General features: G+C 47.7%; 1 protein-coding gene across 1 annotated transcript in view; it reads right to left on the minus strand.

The window, feature by feature from the left end:
• ACVRL1 (activin A receptor like type 1) overlaps window positions 1-18,944 on the minus strand; it is a 226,429-nt gene that overhangs the window by 166,123 nt on the left and 41,362 nt on the right. The window contains exon 2 of the mRNA XM_069653897.1: window positions 14,616-14,691. Coding sequence (XP_069509998.1) covers window positions 14,616-14,682 — 67 coding nt within the window. The 5' untranslated portion in view covers window positions 14,683-14,691. The remainder of the gene's footprint in view (window positions 1-14,615; window positions 14,692-18,944) is intronic.

The raw sequence follows: 18,944 nt of genomic DNA on the forward strand, positions 1-18,944 counted from the left end.
TTTGGACCATTGCCCCCTAATTTGTGTAATGGCACGTCTTCCGTGGCTCCCGGTACTATATTCACCTGCTGCCCTGATTTGCCTAATGTCACACTCGTTTCCGTTACAATTCCCACATGCCACCTGATTTGCCCCAGGTTATTCTTACTGCCCTAGAACTGCCCACTGTCTCCTGATAGGACATGTCATTCCCGTTTCCCCTAGAAGAGTCCCTTACCCTGATTTGCCCCATGCCACTCTCGGTACACCTAGAACTGGCTCACGTCACATTCTACTGCCCCCTGATTTGCTACCTGTCTCTCCAATAGCCCCAAATCTGGGTCATAGTCCTTGATTTGCTTCATGTTACTCTCATTGCCGCAGAACTGACCGGTTGCCCCCTGATGTTCGTAATGTTTCTCTCATGGCTCCCAGTACTGCCTCCTCGACCCCAGAATTGTCACATGCCCCTCTAATGTCCCCTTGAATGGGCCCATTGCCCCCCTAACTGGCCCCATGTAACCCTCACTGCTCTTAAAATTGCCCAATGCCATTGCCCATGGCCATCTGATTTTCCCTAGATCACTCGCTCATTGTCCAGTATGATGAAGTCATGTCCCTGACTCCGTCTCTAGGCCAGTAGAGCATTCGGCAGCACATTAAAGCCAGCTTAGCAGTTAATATCACAAGAGAGCTGTGATATACCTGGAGGGGGTCCAGAATGGGATCTACACAGCCCCTGTCCTCAGCCATGGCTTTGTCCTAGACTGAGTAATATGACCTCAGAACTAGCGGAGTTAGAACATAGAGCTAAACCTCAGGTATGTTACCAATATCTGATCTCTGATAGGTGGGGTAGGAGAGAACCACCCATTCGCTGCCATTAAGGAGAAGCTGAACACGGTACTGTATCTATTGGAGAAGACGGCAAAGTCAGATGCTATACCCAGGGGACTGAGGGGCTGTGGTGTAAGTCTCAAGCCATCTTTCTCTTCCTCCCCCCTTCTCCACAAAGCTCCAGCTACTGCTACACACGGGGCAATGTGGCATGAGATGTTTCAGGTTTGGCTGACTTGCACTTTGGAATCGGTGCTATAGGCTGTCATAATGTGTCAACTGGTTCTTGTTGTCACGGTGTGGCATGCAACTATGCATCAGGGAGTTGGGTGGTGCGAGTGGTTTATGTGTCCACTTGTGTTGTTCAAGACTGCTGAATGTGTACCCACATGGCATGTTACAAGAGGCACGGTTATCCCAATGGTTGTTTGCATTACTGTATGGAAAGGGCGCAGCTACATGACAGGATGCCCCTTGGTGGCCTGAAGATGTTTGACCAATTCTGATGTCCTGTGACATTCCAGAATCGGCGTTGCTGGTTTAGACATGTGTCTCCAGTTGTGCCAGTTCAGGAATGTTGACATGCAGACATGCTCAGCATGGTCTTTTTCGCATGGTATGGGGCATGTTGCAATGTACATGTATGAGGTTTGTATAATCCCCAAGAGTTTCTTGGGATTCTGCGCCAACCACTTCCATTCCAAAGCTAGCTGTGGGGACATGATCCAGGGTGATAGCCATATTTTCCTCCCACGAACGCAACACCATTGATTGATCTTTTCCACCTCCAGTGGCCATGATCTCCAACCTGTGCTTCAGTGCAAGTGCTCTTATCCTCCCCGAAGGTCCTTCCACCTTTTGTGAATCTCATCCCAGTGCGGGGGTGTGTTAAAATGGATATCTGAACTCTGACCTGGTGGGCAGAGGTTCAGAAGGCCAGCCTAGTTTCTTGGAACAGGATAACCTTCTGGTGAAGCCAAACCAATCAAAGTAGCATTGGCGGCATCAAGACTAGGTCTCAGGAGGGGTGAGGGTGACTGAAAGACTTCAATGAGCACACAGAGGAAAGGACACTAGAAATCACTACCAGTCAGGTGCATATATATTAAAAATACATGTACATTTATTCAAGGCATTTGAACTCAAACACAAAGCAATTATCAACATTAATACATCAAGCCAATACAACACTACTACAACACATATATACAATACCAAGTGGCCTAAAGGGTTAAAGCACAGAATGGGTCCACCACCTAAAAGGAAGGAAGCAAACAGTGCAAATAGACTTTAGGCAGTTCTTAATCAATCCCTTACTGAGTGGCAGGCTAGTCCCTACGAAGAGTGGAGCCTAGTGCTCAAAAGTACTGGTAAACCCTGGTGCACGCGATAGTGCAGAAGGGCGAAAACGGGGTCTCTTGCAGGGGCTGTAGCAGCTCAGGAAGGTGGGTGAGGCGATGAAGAACGAGTTCCCACTATTGGTGGAGGGTCTCCCCAAAAAGGCAGACCAGGTTCCAGGAGTTGGGAATGGGGCGGTAGCACAGGCTTCCTGTGGAAAGGTGAGTGGCCCTCAGGGGACACTCATGCGTAAAAGTGGATGGATGCGCTAGGGGCCACCGGTAAGGGTTGCAGGTACTCACTGACACCTGGCGCACTCTGGACCAAACTTCGTCAGTCGAGTGCACTTCAGTTTCAGGTTCAAATGCGGCAGTTGTGCGGCTCTGCGGCTTTCAGCTGCGAAGTTACAGCGATGATTCCCTGGTGAGACAGTGGCGATTTCTCTGCTCCTGGTGGATGGAACAGGCCAGTTTCACTGTAGCAGGCTTCAGGGCACAGAGGGGCGAAGTTCGTCACCACGGCTGGGTGACACCGTAATCGTGGGTACTCTGGTTAGGGCACTCTCTCTTTATTCTAGACCTGGGAATGCCAAGTGTACGAAATTCGGTGTGAGAGTGTTGTGAACAGAGAGCTTGTGATGTACCAAGTTTCAAGGGTCTCCTCAAAACAGCAGCGGTTTCAGAGCAAAGGTCCTGTGCAAGCTGGTCAGCCCACTAGTTGGCCCAGGGACACTTCCTAAAAGGCTTACATTCAGGTTTAGATGAAGGTGCCGTGAATAGTTGGTCACACTATTCAAATGGGTCTAAGAGCCTTTGTAGACCTTCTGGTTTGATCTGATGCAGAAGGGCGCAGCGGGACAACAGCGGGCTCAGGGTGCCAAACCTTCCTGCGGGTCACCAGCGGTTCCTCGGCTCGGCTTCTTAGTTTCAGGATGCTTGGATCCTATCCTAGATTCAGTGAGAACTCAAGAGATCGACCTGGTGTGGCTGTTTGGGGCCTTCTCTTATCGTGAATCTCCTTTGCGCCAAACCGAAGTGGACCCAATGGGAGATCTGCTCACATACAGGCACACCAGACATGGACCAATCACGGACCAAGGTGGTCCCAGTCATTCACAGCACACCAGACTCTCTGGAACCCAGGACGTATATTGGAACTAGACAGTCCAGCCCACATCCTAGAGGCACACACACAAGGCATGCAGACACCCCCAAAACCTTGGAGTTTTGCGGGAGAATGCATGCCCAAATAAGGACTGACCCGGGTCGGCTCGGCCTGGGGAAGGCACAGAGGCAAGATGGCCAAAGGACAAGACAAAGAACCTCGTGGCATGGCCATTTAGGAGCCAGGCCACCATCCTGTGCCAACCCCGGTAAATGTGGTTTGCATGGCAAGAAAGGGTTAAAAATACGCGAAATGATAGGCTGCCACCAGTCCTGACCAAGACATATCTGCACTTCTCCTAAAAAATCCTTTGAGGAAGTCTAGGGCTTTTGGAAATGAAAGGAAGACCCAAGCACACTGTACTGTAAGGTACATTGTGCACTTGTAAAATGTTGCAGAAAAGTTGCAACATGGGAAAGGAATAAGGGAAACAAAGTCTCCCAATACTGACTGTCTTTAGTTTACCCACAATAAAGTGAGGGAAAGCCCAGTGGTGTGCAGCTGAAGGCTGTGCTTCACTGCCAAAAGTCAGACTATGGTGTTTAAACAGCAGCAAAAAGTTGGGGGGTACACAACTGGAGGGAAAATTACACATAAATGGGAAACTTTCCTAACAGGGTGCACAGCAACTGCAGCACATTTTCTTGCAATCCTCTTCCCCAGTAAGATCCATTTGGTAGCAGTTCTTTTGGCGTTTTGTGCACTGAGCAGATGGGAGCCTCCTTAAAGTCTGCATCCTCCATTACTTTTAGTTCTGCATTAGAAAACGTCCCTTTCCTCAGCTGGTTTTGTCCTTCTCAGCCTGCAAATCCACTTTTGGCACTCATTTTGGTCAGATGCTGTCAATAAGGGAGGATTCCAATAGATTGCAATTTCCAAAATGGCTGCTGTAGTGTCATCTTCCTATATCCTCTGCCTTAAGGGAGGACACAGTCCTCTCTGTCCATGGCGAGCACCTAGGCTTGGCATGGGTAGGCGGGGCTACCGCCAAATGTTTCGGCAGTTGCCGCTTATGATTAAAGGAGTTGACACACTACCTACACCGGCTCCGTGTTTCATTAATGTGCATGTTTAGCATTACAGTGTGCTCGCACTAGATATAACTTTGGCAACAAGGTTTTTCACGAACGGACGCGTGCGGCGCAGGAAGACACATGTTCCAGTGCTCCAGCCTCTCGTGGCGTTCAACGCTCTCAAGGGAGCTCCTGCTGATGTCCCGCCACCGCATATTGAAGTCCCGTCAGCCCCGGAATATCCATCCACATGCCTGAAGGACAACAGTGAGTCAGCAACCCCTCATATTCCTGCAATTACGCCCCTTGATACTAAAGTGCAGCACCATTTCCAGTGATAAAGGGATAGCATGCGCGCCCACTTACATTAATCGGCATGTAGCAATAAACTGTCTGCACCCACCTGCTGCAGCCACACTGGCACATGCTCCACGTGCCTCCAATTCTGCATTTTCATTTTGTCTGCACCCACCTGCGATAACCACATTGGCACATGATTCTTGTGCCTCTAAGCACGTGAATCAGTTTCCCTCTCATTACGGTGGTCTGCATGCACTGTAACACCAAACTAGTTGCACATAGTGGAAATCATGTCACAACATGTCAGGGCAGTTGGCAGCTCCTCCTCACATGCCTCCTCACCCCATGTATCTCGATTCCACTCCATCCTCAGTTGAGGCATTTACACCGGGCCAGATGTGGTTTGAACATACTAGGTCAGCTCAGGGGTATTGTGAGAGCCCAAGCATATTCAACAGGCTATTGCATGCTGATTTAAGGAATATTCAGGTGCCTAGCAGGATTATCTAGTACGTGAATAACTTGCTAGTGTGTAGTGATAGTGAACAGCACTGCCGAAGGGATCCCATTGCGCTCCTGCAATTGCTGGCCTGTAAGGGGTAAACGGTCGACAAAGCAAATTACAATATTGTAAACGGGAGGTGCTCTATCTGCGGCAGTTTATATCGGTGAATGATAAAAGAATACTACCAGATAGGTCAGCGCCGGTACGCGCTAGCCCCAAACTGCCTCAGTTGAAAAAAATGCAGAGGTTTCTGGGCCTGTGCAACTACAGTAGGGCATGGATCCTAGATTATGCGGCATACATAAGGCCACTTTTGCAGGCCCTTAGGGAAGTGCAAAAAACAAAGGTTCATAAATTACAGTGGATGGCAGACATGATCAAACAGTTTGACGATTTAAAAGAAGTCATTAATTTGGCACCCGTACTGACCACCCCAGAGTACACGCAGGAATTTTACTTGTTTTCACATTTAGATGGCCAGTTTATGACAGCCACACTGACTCAGATGAGCAATATGGGCCATAAGCCATTGGCCTATTCTAGCGGCACTTTGGATGCAGTGATGCAAGGGCAGTTGCCGTGCGAACTAGCTTTAGCAGCTGCTGCTTTCACGATAGAAAAAAAATCTACAATTGTAATGGGGTGCTCAGTTACATTGTAAGTGCAACATTATTAGTTTGCCATTCTAGAAAGGTCATAATCTACTAGGTTATCATTTCTAAACACCACATTAATGTGGTTATATGCAAAACAGTGAACCCTGCCACCTTTTTAACAGACATGCCTACCACAGAGGATTTAACGATGCACAACTGTGCCACATACCAGGGGGAGGAGGACGACATCCCCAAAGACAGGGACTGTGCATTGTCAGAGGGTGAGATACTTTTAGTTGACGGGTCTTCAACAATTGATCAAGAGGATGGGAAAAGACGCACTGGGGCAGCGGTGGTACAATTTGAGGAAGGAGAGTACAAGGCTGTGGTCATGAAAAGGTTGCACATGCATTATTCTGCAGAGTCAGCGGAACTCATAGTGCTCATCGAAGCATTGAGAGCATACAAAGGGTACATGTCACAATATATTCAGACTCTGAGTACGTCACAACAGTGCACGCCGGTCTATCCCGCTGGAAGAAGAGGGGGTTTCGGAGGACGGCTGAATCCCTAGTGCAGCATGCAGCACTGCTAGAAATACTGATAGAAGCATTATCCCAGCCATCTGTTCTGGCGGTCGTCAAGTGTGCTGCCCAGGCAAACCAGACCGACAAAATATCAATTGGGAACGCAGCCCCCGATGCAATTGCCAAAATGGGGGCACATCTGCCAAAAGAAATAAGGGCTGAATACGTTGTGACTGCTCCACCCACAAGTGAACATCCAGCACCTTTCGCAGCATTGCCCACCTCCCAGATTATTGAGCTACAAAGAAGGGCACCTGAAAGGGAGAAAGAGCTGTGTTTAAGGAGAGGTTGCAAGCAATCCCCAACAGATGTGTTATGGAGGCAAGAGAGCTCTGGGAAGACAGCAATGCCCAGGAGCTGCTAGCAATAGTCTTTGAACAGTTACATTACCCTTCTCACAGTTTGAAGCAGCACATAGAAGCAGATATACAGCAGGAATAGTGTATACCGGATATACAGGAAAGCATTACAGAAATGGTCCTACATTGTACCACATGTCAATGTTTCAGTACTGGGATGACACTACAGACGTTATGGGGCACCTTGCCCCACCCTAGTCGGCCATTCCGTGAATTACACATAGACTACGCTGACATGGGTGAGCGCTGTAACGGCTCATTGTAGTGGTTTGCCGTTTCTCAAGGTGGGTGGAAGCGGGGCTGTGTGCACATCCGGATACCAAGTGTGCTGCCAGATTTGTATACATGAGGTTTTCCCTCAGTGGGGTGTGTGCGAGGTTTTAAGGTCAGAGAACGGCATATATTTTTTCAATGCATTATTCCAGCACGTCACAGCACTACTCAGCATTAGGCACTGGATATGTTCAATTTACCACCCACAGGCCACCGGCATTGTGGAAAGGATCAATGGGCTCCTCAAAAGTAAATTGTCCAAATTGTGTACTACGTTGAAGAAGAACTGGGTGCACTGTTTGCCCCTGGCCCTCTTCAGTTTACACACACAGCCCAGTGAAGACCACCATTTTCCTCCTCACAAAGTGGTCACTGGTTGGCATGTGCATGCCCCATATCCCCTATAAGAAGAGCTTCAGGAGCACATAGGGCAGCAGCGGTGCTAGGCGATGAGTTTAAAGATTATTTGACCACACTAACTAGGGCAATTAAATGTGTCTCCCGACAGATTGTACCTCCCAGGATTGAGATGACAAAGACACTGCATGTAGCAACGACTACAGCAACAGATCCCGAGCATATGAGCACACAACCAGTTCTACCTGGTGACTTCATATACATACATAATTTTGTGCAGAGGTGCAGCAACCCTCGGTTCCACTTGCCTTACGAGTTGGTGTAGTGCACTCCCCTCGCAATGAAAGTCAAGGGGTTGTGCTATTGGGTCCACCTCTATGACATTCATAGATCACCGCCAGATAGTATGTTGGCACACCAATTATCTTAAAAATGAGGTGTAGCAATACTTGTGCCCCATCTACCTCACCAGCCTTTACAGGTGTGATAAGTGTGCGGTAGCACGCTCCAGTGGCGGGCTGATGCTTAGCTGCTAGCTCTGTATCTTTCTTTTTCAGGAGCGCTTTTTTCCTTTTTTTGTCTCTTTCTTTTCTCTCTTTCTTTGTGTAAAACGGACATCTTGTCTCTCCTTTTTGTTGTCTTGTGTGTTTGTGTTATAATTTCAGGAAAGAAGAAGATGGACGTGACTAATGTAAATAATTTGGTAGTAGGGACCCGAGATGTAGATGCACGAATGAGAAAATATGGATCTATGTTTATTATTGTGGGTTGACCATTATCACAGGTCTCTGTCTGATATTGATAGTATTATTGGGATTGTATTGGGGGAGGATGTTATGGGGGAGATCCTATAAAGGGGGGGAATGGGATTGTATATTATCCAAACGCGACAATGCATATAAATGTTAATAATATTAGCAGAGTCACATATGTTAGTAATAATGTGTACGCTAATAATAGTAATGGAAATTAACATAACAAGCACACCAGAAGGTTGTTTTCAGCAGGTAGGAGATTAACTACAGATACGCAGCAATATAATGAAATTTCCGAGAGCACTATTAAAGCTGCCATCACTGAAAGCATGTATAGAATAATGAAAAGGGAGGTACGAAAAAAGTATGACACGTATCAAGGGCTGGGTTTGTATGTGATTGGGGATATCCGCCATCCCAAGTTTATCAACTCATGGCATTCCGACATGAGTGGTGTGGGAAGAAAAAATGTGAATGGAAGCTGTTATGTGTGTTTGCTCATTCCGCATGCATCAGGGGCTCCCAAGGTGCTAGTACTGCAAGCAGTCCCAATTATAGAGGCACAATGCCTAATTCATCTTGCGCTATGCAGAATAAAAGGAACATTCCAGGCACATAGGGCCTCATTCCAAGATTGGAGGTAGTCATGGCGCTATTTGCGCCATGACTGCCTCCAATAATGGGTCCGGCACAGGTATGGTTCAATGGGGTCTTACCGGTGTAGTCCGACCTTTGCGGGACCGGTAAATCCCCATTGAAAAAGCCATTCCCTATTCCCATTTGAGCCCCCATATGGCTCAATGGGAATGGGGAAGGCGCTAATAACGGAACCGCAAATTGCGGTACCGTTATTAGCTCTGAAGTCCCTTAAACGGTGCCGTCCATAACACCTGGTCAGACCAGGCGTTAAAGGAGGGACCCGCTAAGGGACCTCATAGTAGAGCGGTAAGGGATTAACGGCATCGGTCTCCTTACCGGTGCCCGGTATCCCTTACCGCCCTACTCGGAATGAGGCCCATAGTGTGCAATTGCAAATGGTGGGTTCAGATCTTGTACAGTGCAGCAGCGATTGAAAAGACCTCAAGTGTGTGGAGCTGCCATATCTGATGGTGAAAGGGCGTAAACATGTCAATAATAACTGGCAGGACACCACACTACCTTGTTTGACAAAAGGACTGTTAACATACAGAAAGGAAAGGATAGCACCGTTGGACAATTTCTGTGCACAAATCTGGACAGAGCATATCACAAAGCTGACATGGATTGCAACAATGGAAAAGCCAGTGCGAGTGCATCAGGAAGAAGAATAAAGACTTGTTTCCGCAGCAAGGGTACAGTCTTTGTCAGCTCAAACGAATATTGCAATAAGACTCTCCTGATCACAGACATGAAGAAAGGAACAGCGGCGATGCTGGATTACTACTGGGTCTGTGGCCAGCAAGCTTACTTGCACCTACCATCATCATGGAGGGGCTGTTGTTCGCTGGCCACATTGCACTCAGCGCTATTAGTAATCACAGAAGAACATCTGAAGGGGGAGGACCTCCCGCCGAGCGGCCAACTAGTCTTCCCAAAGTCCAAAATGAATAATAACGGCCTGTTGTCCACACAAGAGCTCCACATACTGCCAGGAAAAGGACTGTTCCAACAACCAAAGAGGATGAAAAGATCGAATTACATATCTAAAGACTCTTCTAAATTGCTTGCTGAAATACCAGAAGAATACAGGCTTTTCAGCTCAGCAGAATCCTTTATTGCATCTTTACTTTTGCCTGGAGTGCAGGCTGCAGAAAATGCCAAATGGTTGCAGATCGTGAGATGGGAGCTTGTCCAACTCGTGAACGATACAGAGAACGGTTCAATGTAATCAAGGTTGAGTTGCGTACATTGAGATTTATGACGATGCAAAATTGATATGTGTTGGACATGATAACAGCAATGGAAGGAGGGGTTTGCAAAAACATTGGTGATTTCTGCTGCACATTTGTGCCTCCAGAGGATGCAGAGAATGCATCATTATCCCATATCATTGAAGCTGTCCATGGCTTGGGTGGTCGCATGAAGACAGAGGGAGGAGTACAAGATAGTGATTGATTTACCTTGTAATTTAGATGGGCCCCGTCGTGGCTTGGAGAGATTATGGAGATGTGATTGCCCATCATCGTGTTCATTCTTGTTATTTTTTGCACATGTCAACTGGGTCTTCGATGTTGTGCCAATGTGACACCTAAAAGCGCATGAATGATGGTATCAATTGGGGTTGAAAAAGCACCTTGTGAGACAAAAGATATTGAAGTACAGACTGATGTCCCACAAAGTGGTCCTAAATATGAAATGTTCCCCATTCCGTATAGAGATGAAGTTGACCTTCTATACCACACTATCATTTCTCCAACCCCTGTTCTAGAAAATTACGCAGAGGTTTGGGTGGACCTGGCAAGGGATGGGGGTGCATCTATATGACTTGCTGACCTGAGGAATATGCGCGTAGAGTGGAGAGTTTACGGTCAGTATGTAGGGCATGGTACCGATAAAGCCATACGTGGAAGCGGAAAGGAGACTGCAGGAGCAGAGGGGTTTTAAAGAGTTCATTACTGTAGAAGTAACGAAAGGAGGGAATGTTGGGGAGGGAGCAGCCCTGTCCCACGCCTCTAGGTGCTTTAGAGTGAGGCGAGATGCATTTGAAGCACTGTGATGGGCCAGGGGGTAGGGGGCACAGTAAAATCAATAGAATCAAATATAATCAATCCACATAGTGTAGCGCGATGTGCAAGCAACATTACTGTTTTGCATAGATATTAGTAAACCTAGGTAGAAGGTACGGCAGGCACGGCAAATAAAGCATTGCATGCATTAGGCCCCAATTGCGAGACAAGGGAAATCTCCAGCCATGCCCAAGCTCCCATGAGGACAGCCCACTCCCCCAGCCACCAAAACACCTATTCATTGTTCTAACAGTGTTGCAAAGATGTGTTTTTACTCAAGAGCAATGCACCTTACAAGGCCGTGATCACAGACCGACGCCTGGTGTGCATGTTATCTCACACTGGCCAAAGCATGACCCAGCCCATATAACTGACTAAACCTTAAGACCCCTGAATTACATGGCACCAGGTGCCCTTCGACCACCAACCCCAAAGTAACAAGTTCTGAAATGTTCAAAGAGGACGGACAGGGCACATCGTTGTAGCAACAATCATGTGATTTGTATTGCGAGGTGCTGGGAAGGATACATTATAGTTCAAAATGACGGTGGAGACCTTGGAGCCCGATGGCGAGGAAGGGAGTGAGTGAAGTGTGTGTGTGTGAAGGTTAATGTGTCCCAGAACCTCCTTTGTGCTCGTCTTGAGGTCTGCCAGGTGCACAGTATAGTGATAAAACAGCATTATGTCAGAAGTGTAGTTAATTTGTTCTTTGACATGAAAAGAAGATGATCACCGCAGCACCCACGTGATGGAAGACGGACAGTTTGGGCTGGAACCAATGGCCTGGCATCTCTTATGGAGCAGGCGGATCATGTATTGACGCCCACCAACCATCCGTGCAGGATTTGACTATATGTACTGCGTCCTGTATGACAATGTTTTTCTTTATAAGATTCTGCTTCTACTACTTTTTGTCAGCACGCTCTTATCAGCAGAGTTCTTTGCGGTTGCTCTCATCTGCGAGTGAGATTAAAACTTGTTATCCTTACAAAATTGACTTGGGCTTTTCTTCCCTAGCGGGTTGTATTTTCTCTGGAGTGAGCGTTCAGGGACTTGCCTTCAGTTGTCAGCTGCAAAACCATGTGCATTCATTATGGGTAAGGTACAGTGAGCTAAACCGTGGTTGTAGACCCTCTTGAGTGGGCACATTCCCATAGAACAGGCTATTTGGCCGGGTTTGTTCTTGGTAGAGGGTCTCCCAGACCTTTTTGTGCATTATGGGATTTAACTTATCATTATGAAATAAAATCATTATCAACATTTCTTTTTCCTCTTAACATTTTCTTCTCAGGTTTCATAAGATTAGACAATTTTTATTGGTTTCCATTTGTGTTGTTGTTCATCTTCAGACATGATTACCCAAGGACCAAAAAACCCACAAAAACGTTCATAGATGCACAATTTACAATCTTAAACATTCCTTTTCTTATACAAAAATTATTTGAACTCCAGATCTCCATCTGTACCCCCATTTACACCGAAACAAAAAGGTGAATCCCTAGGGCACATCTAACTTCTATGCCTCTATGCCTGCTCCTCCTGTGCAGTTGGAGGGCTGTTAGATGGTGTTGCAGGACCAAACTAATCCATGTCTCAGTAATACAATATCAATTGGCAGTTTATATACCTTTTGCAACAATTTGAAACACTCCCAGATACTTTTATTACCATCCACTCCCAAGTAAATCCCATCTTTTCCCAATTCTTCCATTTTCATTGTCCAGGCTTATCTTCATAATCATATTCAAAACACACCTCTTTTGGGGATTTGTCCGTAGTAGGACATGACATTGGTGCATGGTTAAACATTAGTATTGAAAACATAATTCACTGCTAGCAATAACTAGCCTAAGGCTTTTAGCTTTAAGTATGATTGCACATGGTCCTGCTCAGGTATTTTGGCAAATAGAGAAAGGTCTCCATAAACAGGATTTTCTTTGAACTATACATTTCGATCTCCATTCCACATACTCCTGGCGCCTTAATCTAATTTTTGCGGCCACATACAACCTCTGATTACCTGGAAAAATACTTAACCGTCGAAATCTGGCCTCGGGCCTTATGTCTATTATCACCAAACAAATGAGTAATCCCCTCTAAAGATTTTAATAAAAGGGGCTAGATAACATCTGTTCCCTTGTAAGGACTGTGAATCTTGCCCTGTTCGTAAGACCTTATTACTAGGTAACTAATTCTCTTTTCCGTCAAGAAGGTCCCTGTTACTTTAGAATGCATGTGTAACAACTAACCGTGGAAAAAAGCACCCCATTGGATGGATTTGTGTTTGATTCGCATTTTCAGTTTTAATATTGTATTGTTCGATATGCGTGAAGATCTATTATGTATACATTCTAAATAACTAATACTAGAAGTAACTTATAATTAACTCCATTCAATTCATATGGATTTTCTACACTATCCCAGCTTGCTGCAATCCCCCCTTCATCAATATGGTGTGCGCAACATGAATCAATCGTAATAAAGGGGACCCTCCTTGACCACTCCGACAACGGTGCATCTAAGGCTCAAAGCTGCATTAGGGCATCAGCTGTGTCAAAGTTGGATGTGAGTACTATGCACCGCAGTTTGCGTCCCTGTGTCCACACAGCAGAGGCGGCCAGCGTAGAAACTAATGGTTGTTGGTTTTTCTGCTATTTTGCTGATAGCAATGTTGTGTTGGCTAGATGGTGTGGTATTTCCTTTTGGGTAGAGTCAGTCCTTGTGCACAGGCAACAGTCTCTGAGCTTGTGACTCCGGCTGCCACAATATTCTGGTGCCCCCACACTCTGCGGCCCCCACATTTACCTACCCCAGCCCTGACTTGCCAGAAAGGACTGCCACTCCAAAGGGAAAACACAAAGCAATTCCTGCAAGAACTACGAGAGTTGAGAATGGCTGAAAAATAAACCCCAACCTGGGCCTATTCCGTGGACATTTGGTAGGATCACGTCAAAAAATGGTGTCTTTTGATCAACATATTTTGCTGTGGTAGTCAACTGCCCATGTCCCTTGTTTATATAGCCATGGTAGGAGATGGACCAGAAAAAGAAGGAGCCCTGCACCAGCAAAGTTTGCCTTTTACTAGCCTAGCCTGGCCTAGCCTGTCCAACACCCCTCCTGAGCCCGATCCAGCCCTGTCCTCGCACTTAACATGTAGACCCTCATTCCCTGCACTCCCTGATTCCCCTGGCACTTTTCCACCTGGCCTCCCGGTAACACTCGCCTAGCCATTCCCATTTCAGCCTCCATAGGGCTGAATGGGAATGGGAGAGGGAGCAAACAACGGGCCATTACGAGTTGGCCCGTTGTTTGCTCCCTCTTCCCCTCGCGGGACCCGGTAAGCACGCCTGGTTTGACCAGGCGTTGCTTCCTGGGTCCCGCGAGGGGACCTCGTAATGAGGCGGTATGGGGTAAACGGCACCTTTTACGGCGCCGTTTACCCCGTACCGCCAGGGTCGTAATGAGGCCCACTGTGTTGCATGACCTCACCTGGGGCCACAATCCATCGCTGCTGGCCTCTGCACCCTCACCCCTCTCCCCAAACTCCACTCTTTCCAGCTCCCAAGGAGGAGAGGGCCCAGAGTAATTTTTTCCCATTTCCAGCATTGCATATAGCCAAAAATGTAACAACATTTCATGGGGCAGATTTGCACGTTACAAAAGCACACTATGTTAAAAGAAATAAACATACTTCCACATATATCACGTAAAATGATACCACTCCAGTCAACAGGATAGGTTATCATAGGTTATCATTGTAGATCGGGCTGAAATTGAAACAATGGCATTCTCACTAGCTCACGCGCTGAGGGGGAGAGTAGCCCTGCAGCGCACCGGAAGCACTTACCAGCTCCGATGCTCCCCGGAAAGGCCAGGATTGCCAGAGAGAGGATCCAGCTGTCTCCGCGCTGCATTTTTTCTCCCTGAAAAATATGCAGTTATTTACTTGGTTATGCAACTGTTAAATTCGTTAACACACTTGACTGTCAACTACAACATCTCCGCCATCTAACACCGACTTTTCCCACCACGTCCCTACAGTAAAACAAACCCAAACAGACACACACACCTCACACAAAGCAAGCACAGTCAAATAAACAGCAACCTCGGGTCTGCTTGCTCCCCCCACCCCCACTAATCCACCCATGACCCTGCTTTCTATTTGTAGGACCGGAAACACCGGGCGCCCTTTAAAAAGTGCAAAAGCCTCACTATTGCACTAGCCAGTGACATGCATTTCAATGCCAGTACTAGAGTCTGCTAAATTCACTGATATCTTTTCCAAGTCAAGGAGGGTATCTGTTGTTACTTGTGACCCTCCCAAGAGTATTGCCCTATTAAGATGGGACGGACCTAATAAAAAGGCACGTGCAACAAAACAGCTGCAGACTCCAAGAATGGATCTGTTGTCTCCGTCTCTCACTTTGGCCCTACAGGCCTACATCATGTGATCACGGTCCTGCAGCCCTGGCCTGCAGGCCTACACCATGTGATCACGGTCCTGCAGCCCTGGCCTGCAGGCCTACACCATGTGATCACGGTCCCGCAGCCCTGGCCTGCAGGCCTACACCATGTGATCACGGTCCCGCAGCCCTGGCCTGCAGGCCTACACCATGTGATCACAGCCCTGCAGCCCTAGCCTGCAGGCCTACACCTTGTGATCGCGGTCCTGCAGCCCTGGCCTGCAGGCCTACACCATGTGATCATGGCCCTGCAGCCCTAGCCTGCAGGCCTACACCGTGTGATCACGGTCCTGCAGCCCTGGCCTGTAGGCCCACAGTGTGTGATCACGGTCCTGCAGGTCCCTGCTGGTCTGGACGCCTCAGACCAGCCTGGTGCCCTGGGTCCTCCCCAGGCACCCTCCATCTGGATGCTCGTTGCATTGCATCCATGTTGCCCCTGGCACCAAGGCCATGTCCTCACGGCCTATCAGGGCCCCGCCCTACAACCACCTGTAAGTCAGGGTGAGCCCAGCACACCAACATGCTGGGGCCGGCCACGTGACCGCCGCCAGCCCCACAATATCTGTGGGAACCCAGGGCCCTGGGTACTCGGCAGCTCTGGGCCCTGGGCACCGCCGTGAAAAGCAATCTTTAACAACGTTCATATCCTTTTAATGCACGTGGCCTAAAATCTGATCAGCAGCACCCCCAGGGAAATTCAGATGTTGGCTCCCCTGGTCAGAACTCATCAAGTGTTGATTTCCCGCTCATACAGAGAAGAACTACTCGACCCAGACAGAAGACCCTTGCGGTCCAGAGCACATGTCCTCAACTGACGGCGGCACAAACCCCCAGCCCACTGCACCCTCGCTTCTAGTTCCCACGCCCCTTCTTTTCTCTTCCTGCATTTCCCCCACAATAACCACTTCTTGTGTACTACGAGTGTGATATTTGTAAGGGTCACAGTGGTGATGACACATCCACGCATGCCAAATATATATCGAAAGGGGTGCACTCCAGGTTCTTGCCTTTCGAATTGTTTCTGTAATTTTAGAATGATACCTTTGAATTTCAGGTGCCCTGGATATGCCCCTGGCTACAGCGACTCTAAACTAAACGTACACTGCCCACCAATGAGTTGACACGGTATCCAGCTACTCTTGTGAGGAATAATCCTCTCCATTTTAATAATGATGACAAAAAAGAGAAAGTAATTCTTGTACGAAATAAATATACATTTTGCACTAAGCAATGAATACACTTTCAAATGTTAGAAATCACATGCATCGAGTGTTTTCTTAGTAAAGAAGATGAAGTAGAATGGTGTGTACATTTCTTAATAATCAACATCATATGTTAATTGCATGGCACAATCGGTATATAAAAGCACATCGATATGCTCAAAAACAATGTTACAATATCATGTGTGAGAACAATGTGGGAGGATAGCTCAGGGGCAACGTGCTTGCCTTGGAAGGACGACACGGAGCAACCCAGGCTCGAGCCCCGGGTCAGTGCTTAGAAACCTCTGGGTGTTATGTGTGTTATGAATATCCTATCATCAATTCAACATCCAAAAGGATGGGTCTTCCTCGAAATGCTCCCACTACCACTAGGCGTTTTCAGGGCGGAATGGGCACCCACGCATCCATTGCCAGCAGGCGGGGACAGTAAAAAGGAACTTCCTGCGCACAAGCTGGACGCTGTCGCTAAAAGTCATTGGGAGTATGCCTGGTTCCTGGATAAAGTCCATGGCTACCCCATGAGCCTTAGATAACCTCTACAGCTTGACAGCTATTCTCCTGCAGAGAGCACACCACGACTAAACACCCCTCCCCAATACATCCTGTTCCTCGTGTCCCCAGTAGTGGAGCAAGCCTCCCCGTTTTGGGGGGCTGGATGGCAGTTTTGAGAGCCGCTAGTAAGTGGTGCGATTAAGGCCTTTGTGCTGTCTGCTTCCCCCTTCCCCTGAGCTGTGGGGGTTGAATTGCTATTAGACTTTCCCAGGGTTCCTTGGCCCATTAGATGCATCTTTCACCCCAATTCAGAGAATATTTCGTTTAACAAAGATGATTATCATTGGAGCGGTTAAGCCTTTGGCTTCGTCATAGGGAGTCTATTGATATGGCTTGGGCAGTCTTTTGTCCTCTGCCACTATAGGTTTGCTGCTGATGCCATCACCTTAATAATGGTCTAAACGTAAATACATACACTGCTCTCAATGTGAGAAACATGGCAGGCTCTTGCAGTCGAGCCACGGGCTGGGTGGCAGAGCAGAGTGATGCCATCTGCCTCAAAGCGTGAGTGCTTCAGCCCTGCCCAGCCAGGGGCTGAAGCCGACTAAGCTTCTCCCCCACGGCTCTTCTCGCTCACTGATCTCAATACTGCTACACCAGAGCTTTGCTTCTACTCCACTGCTCCACCTCTCTTCCCACTGCTCCTTTCCCCAATGACCTCCCCACGCTTCCCGAATGCTCCTCCCACTGATCTTCCTACTTCTCCATCATTGCTCCCCTTTTCCGCCACTGATATTTCCACTCTGCTACACCTCCTCCAGTGCCCCCCTTCTCCTCCACTGCTCCCCGTCCCCACTACTGTTTGTCTCTCTGCTCCCTTTAGTTAAGTTTAGTTTATTATTTGTAGAGCACACCTAACCCTGAGGTATCTGGGCGCTTGAGCGTAGGTGATTGTTACAGGTACATACATATAACAAAAGAAGACGCATGGCTTGTTGGCCAGGTTACAGAATGGTCGACGTGCCAGCATAGGGAACTGCATGCAGAATACAAAATACAGAAGTGCTGAGGTCGCTGGGGAACAAAACACAGGTGTCCTTAGAACCTGAGTGTGAAATAGTCAACAAAGAAACAAGATGGTCGACAAGTCAGGACCATATTAGCACACAATCCAGACTTAAGACCAGGAGCAATAACCTGATACAGAAGTAATAGGCTGACACAAACCCTATGGATAAATAGTGGTAAGGTCAACACATGAGGTTAGAGGAGGTGGCAGGCATGAGTGAGGAAACGGTGGAGGTCGATTTTAGTGTTGCTTGGCAAAGAGCCAGTCTTTCACTTTAGATCTAAAAGTCCAGAAGTAGGGTTCGGCTCTGATGACTGGGGGAGAGAGTTCCAGCACTTAGCAGCTAGCACAGGGAAGCTGGATCCACCTGCGGTCTTTGGTTGCCCAGGTCGCATCTCACAGGTGGATCTTATCTGGATGGTTCAGTATCCAGCTATAACGATTTGTGGGGAAAGTTCCCAATGTGTGATGCGGTGAAGGTGCAGTCTAGTCTTCCACATTCCCGCCTGTTGCTTGAAAGAGAAATCCTGGGAAAACATAGGCGAGCAGAAAAGATGGCTGCCATTCCTATGGACTCCTTAAGATGACGCTGGCTTGCCAACTTCAGCGTTACGCCATCCTCAGCGTAAAGCTCTGCCTGATTTAGCAGAATATGATGGGAAACAGACTTTCAAAATAGCAGTCCTCCAGCGCAGCCTTACAGGGCCACATTAAAGGGATTGGGGCCTTTCAATAAACTTTGTGGTGACTGTGAACTTAGGCTGGGAGTAGTCTGCATAAAGACACCTCCGTTCTATACCCCCTCCCTTTTCTGTAGTTACAAACGTATGTTGCTAGGGGGCCCAATGGTGACCCCAGAAAACACGGCAATTGCTTGTGTTAATGGATGGCCTGGTCTTTATACCACACTCTGCTGACATAAGAGATTC

The sequence above is a fragment of the Ambystoma mexicanum genome, chromosome 3q (assembly GCF_040938575.1).
Source record: "Ambystoma mexicanum isolate Mex_15411 chromosome 3q, UKY_AmexF1_1, whole genome shotgun sequence".
Lineage (NCBI taxonomy): Eukaryota > Metazoa > Chordata > Amphibia > Caudata > Ambystomatidae > Ambystoma > Ambystoma mexicanum.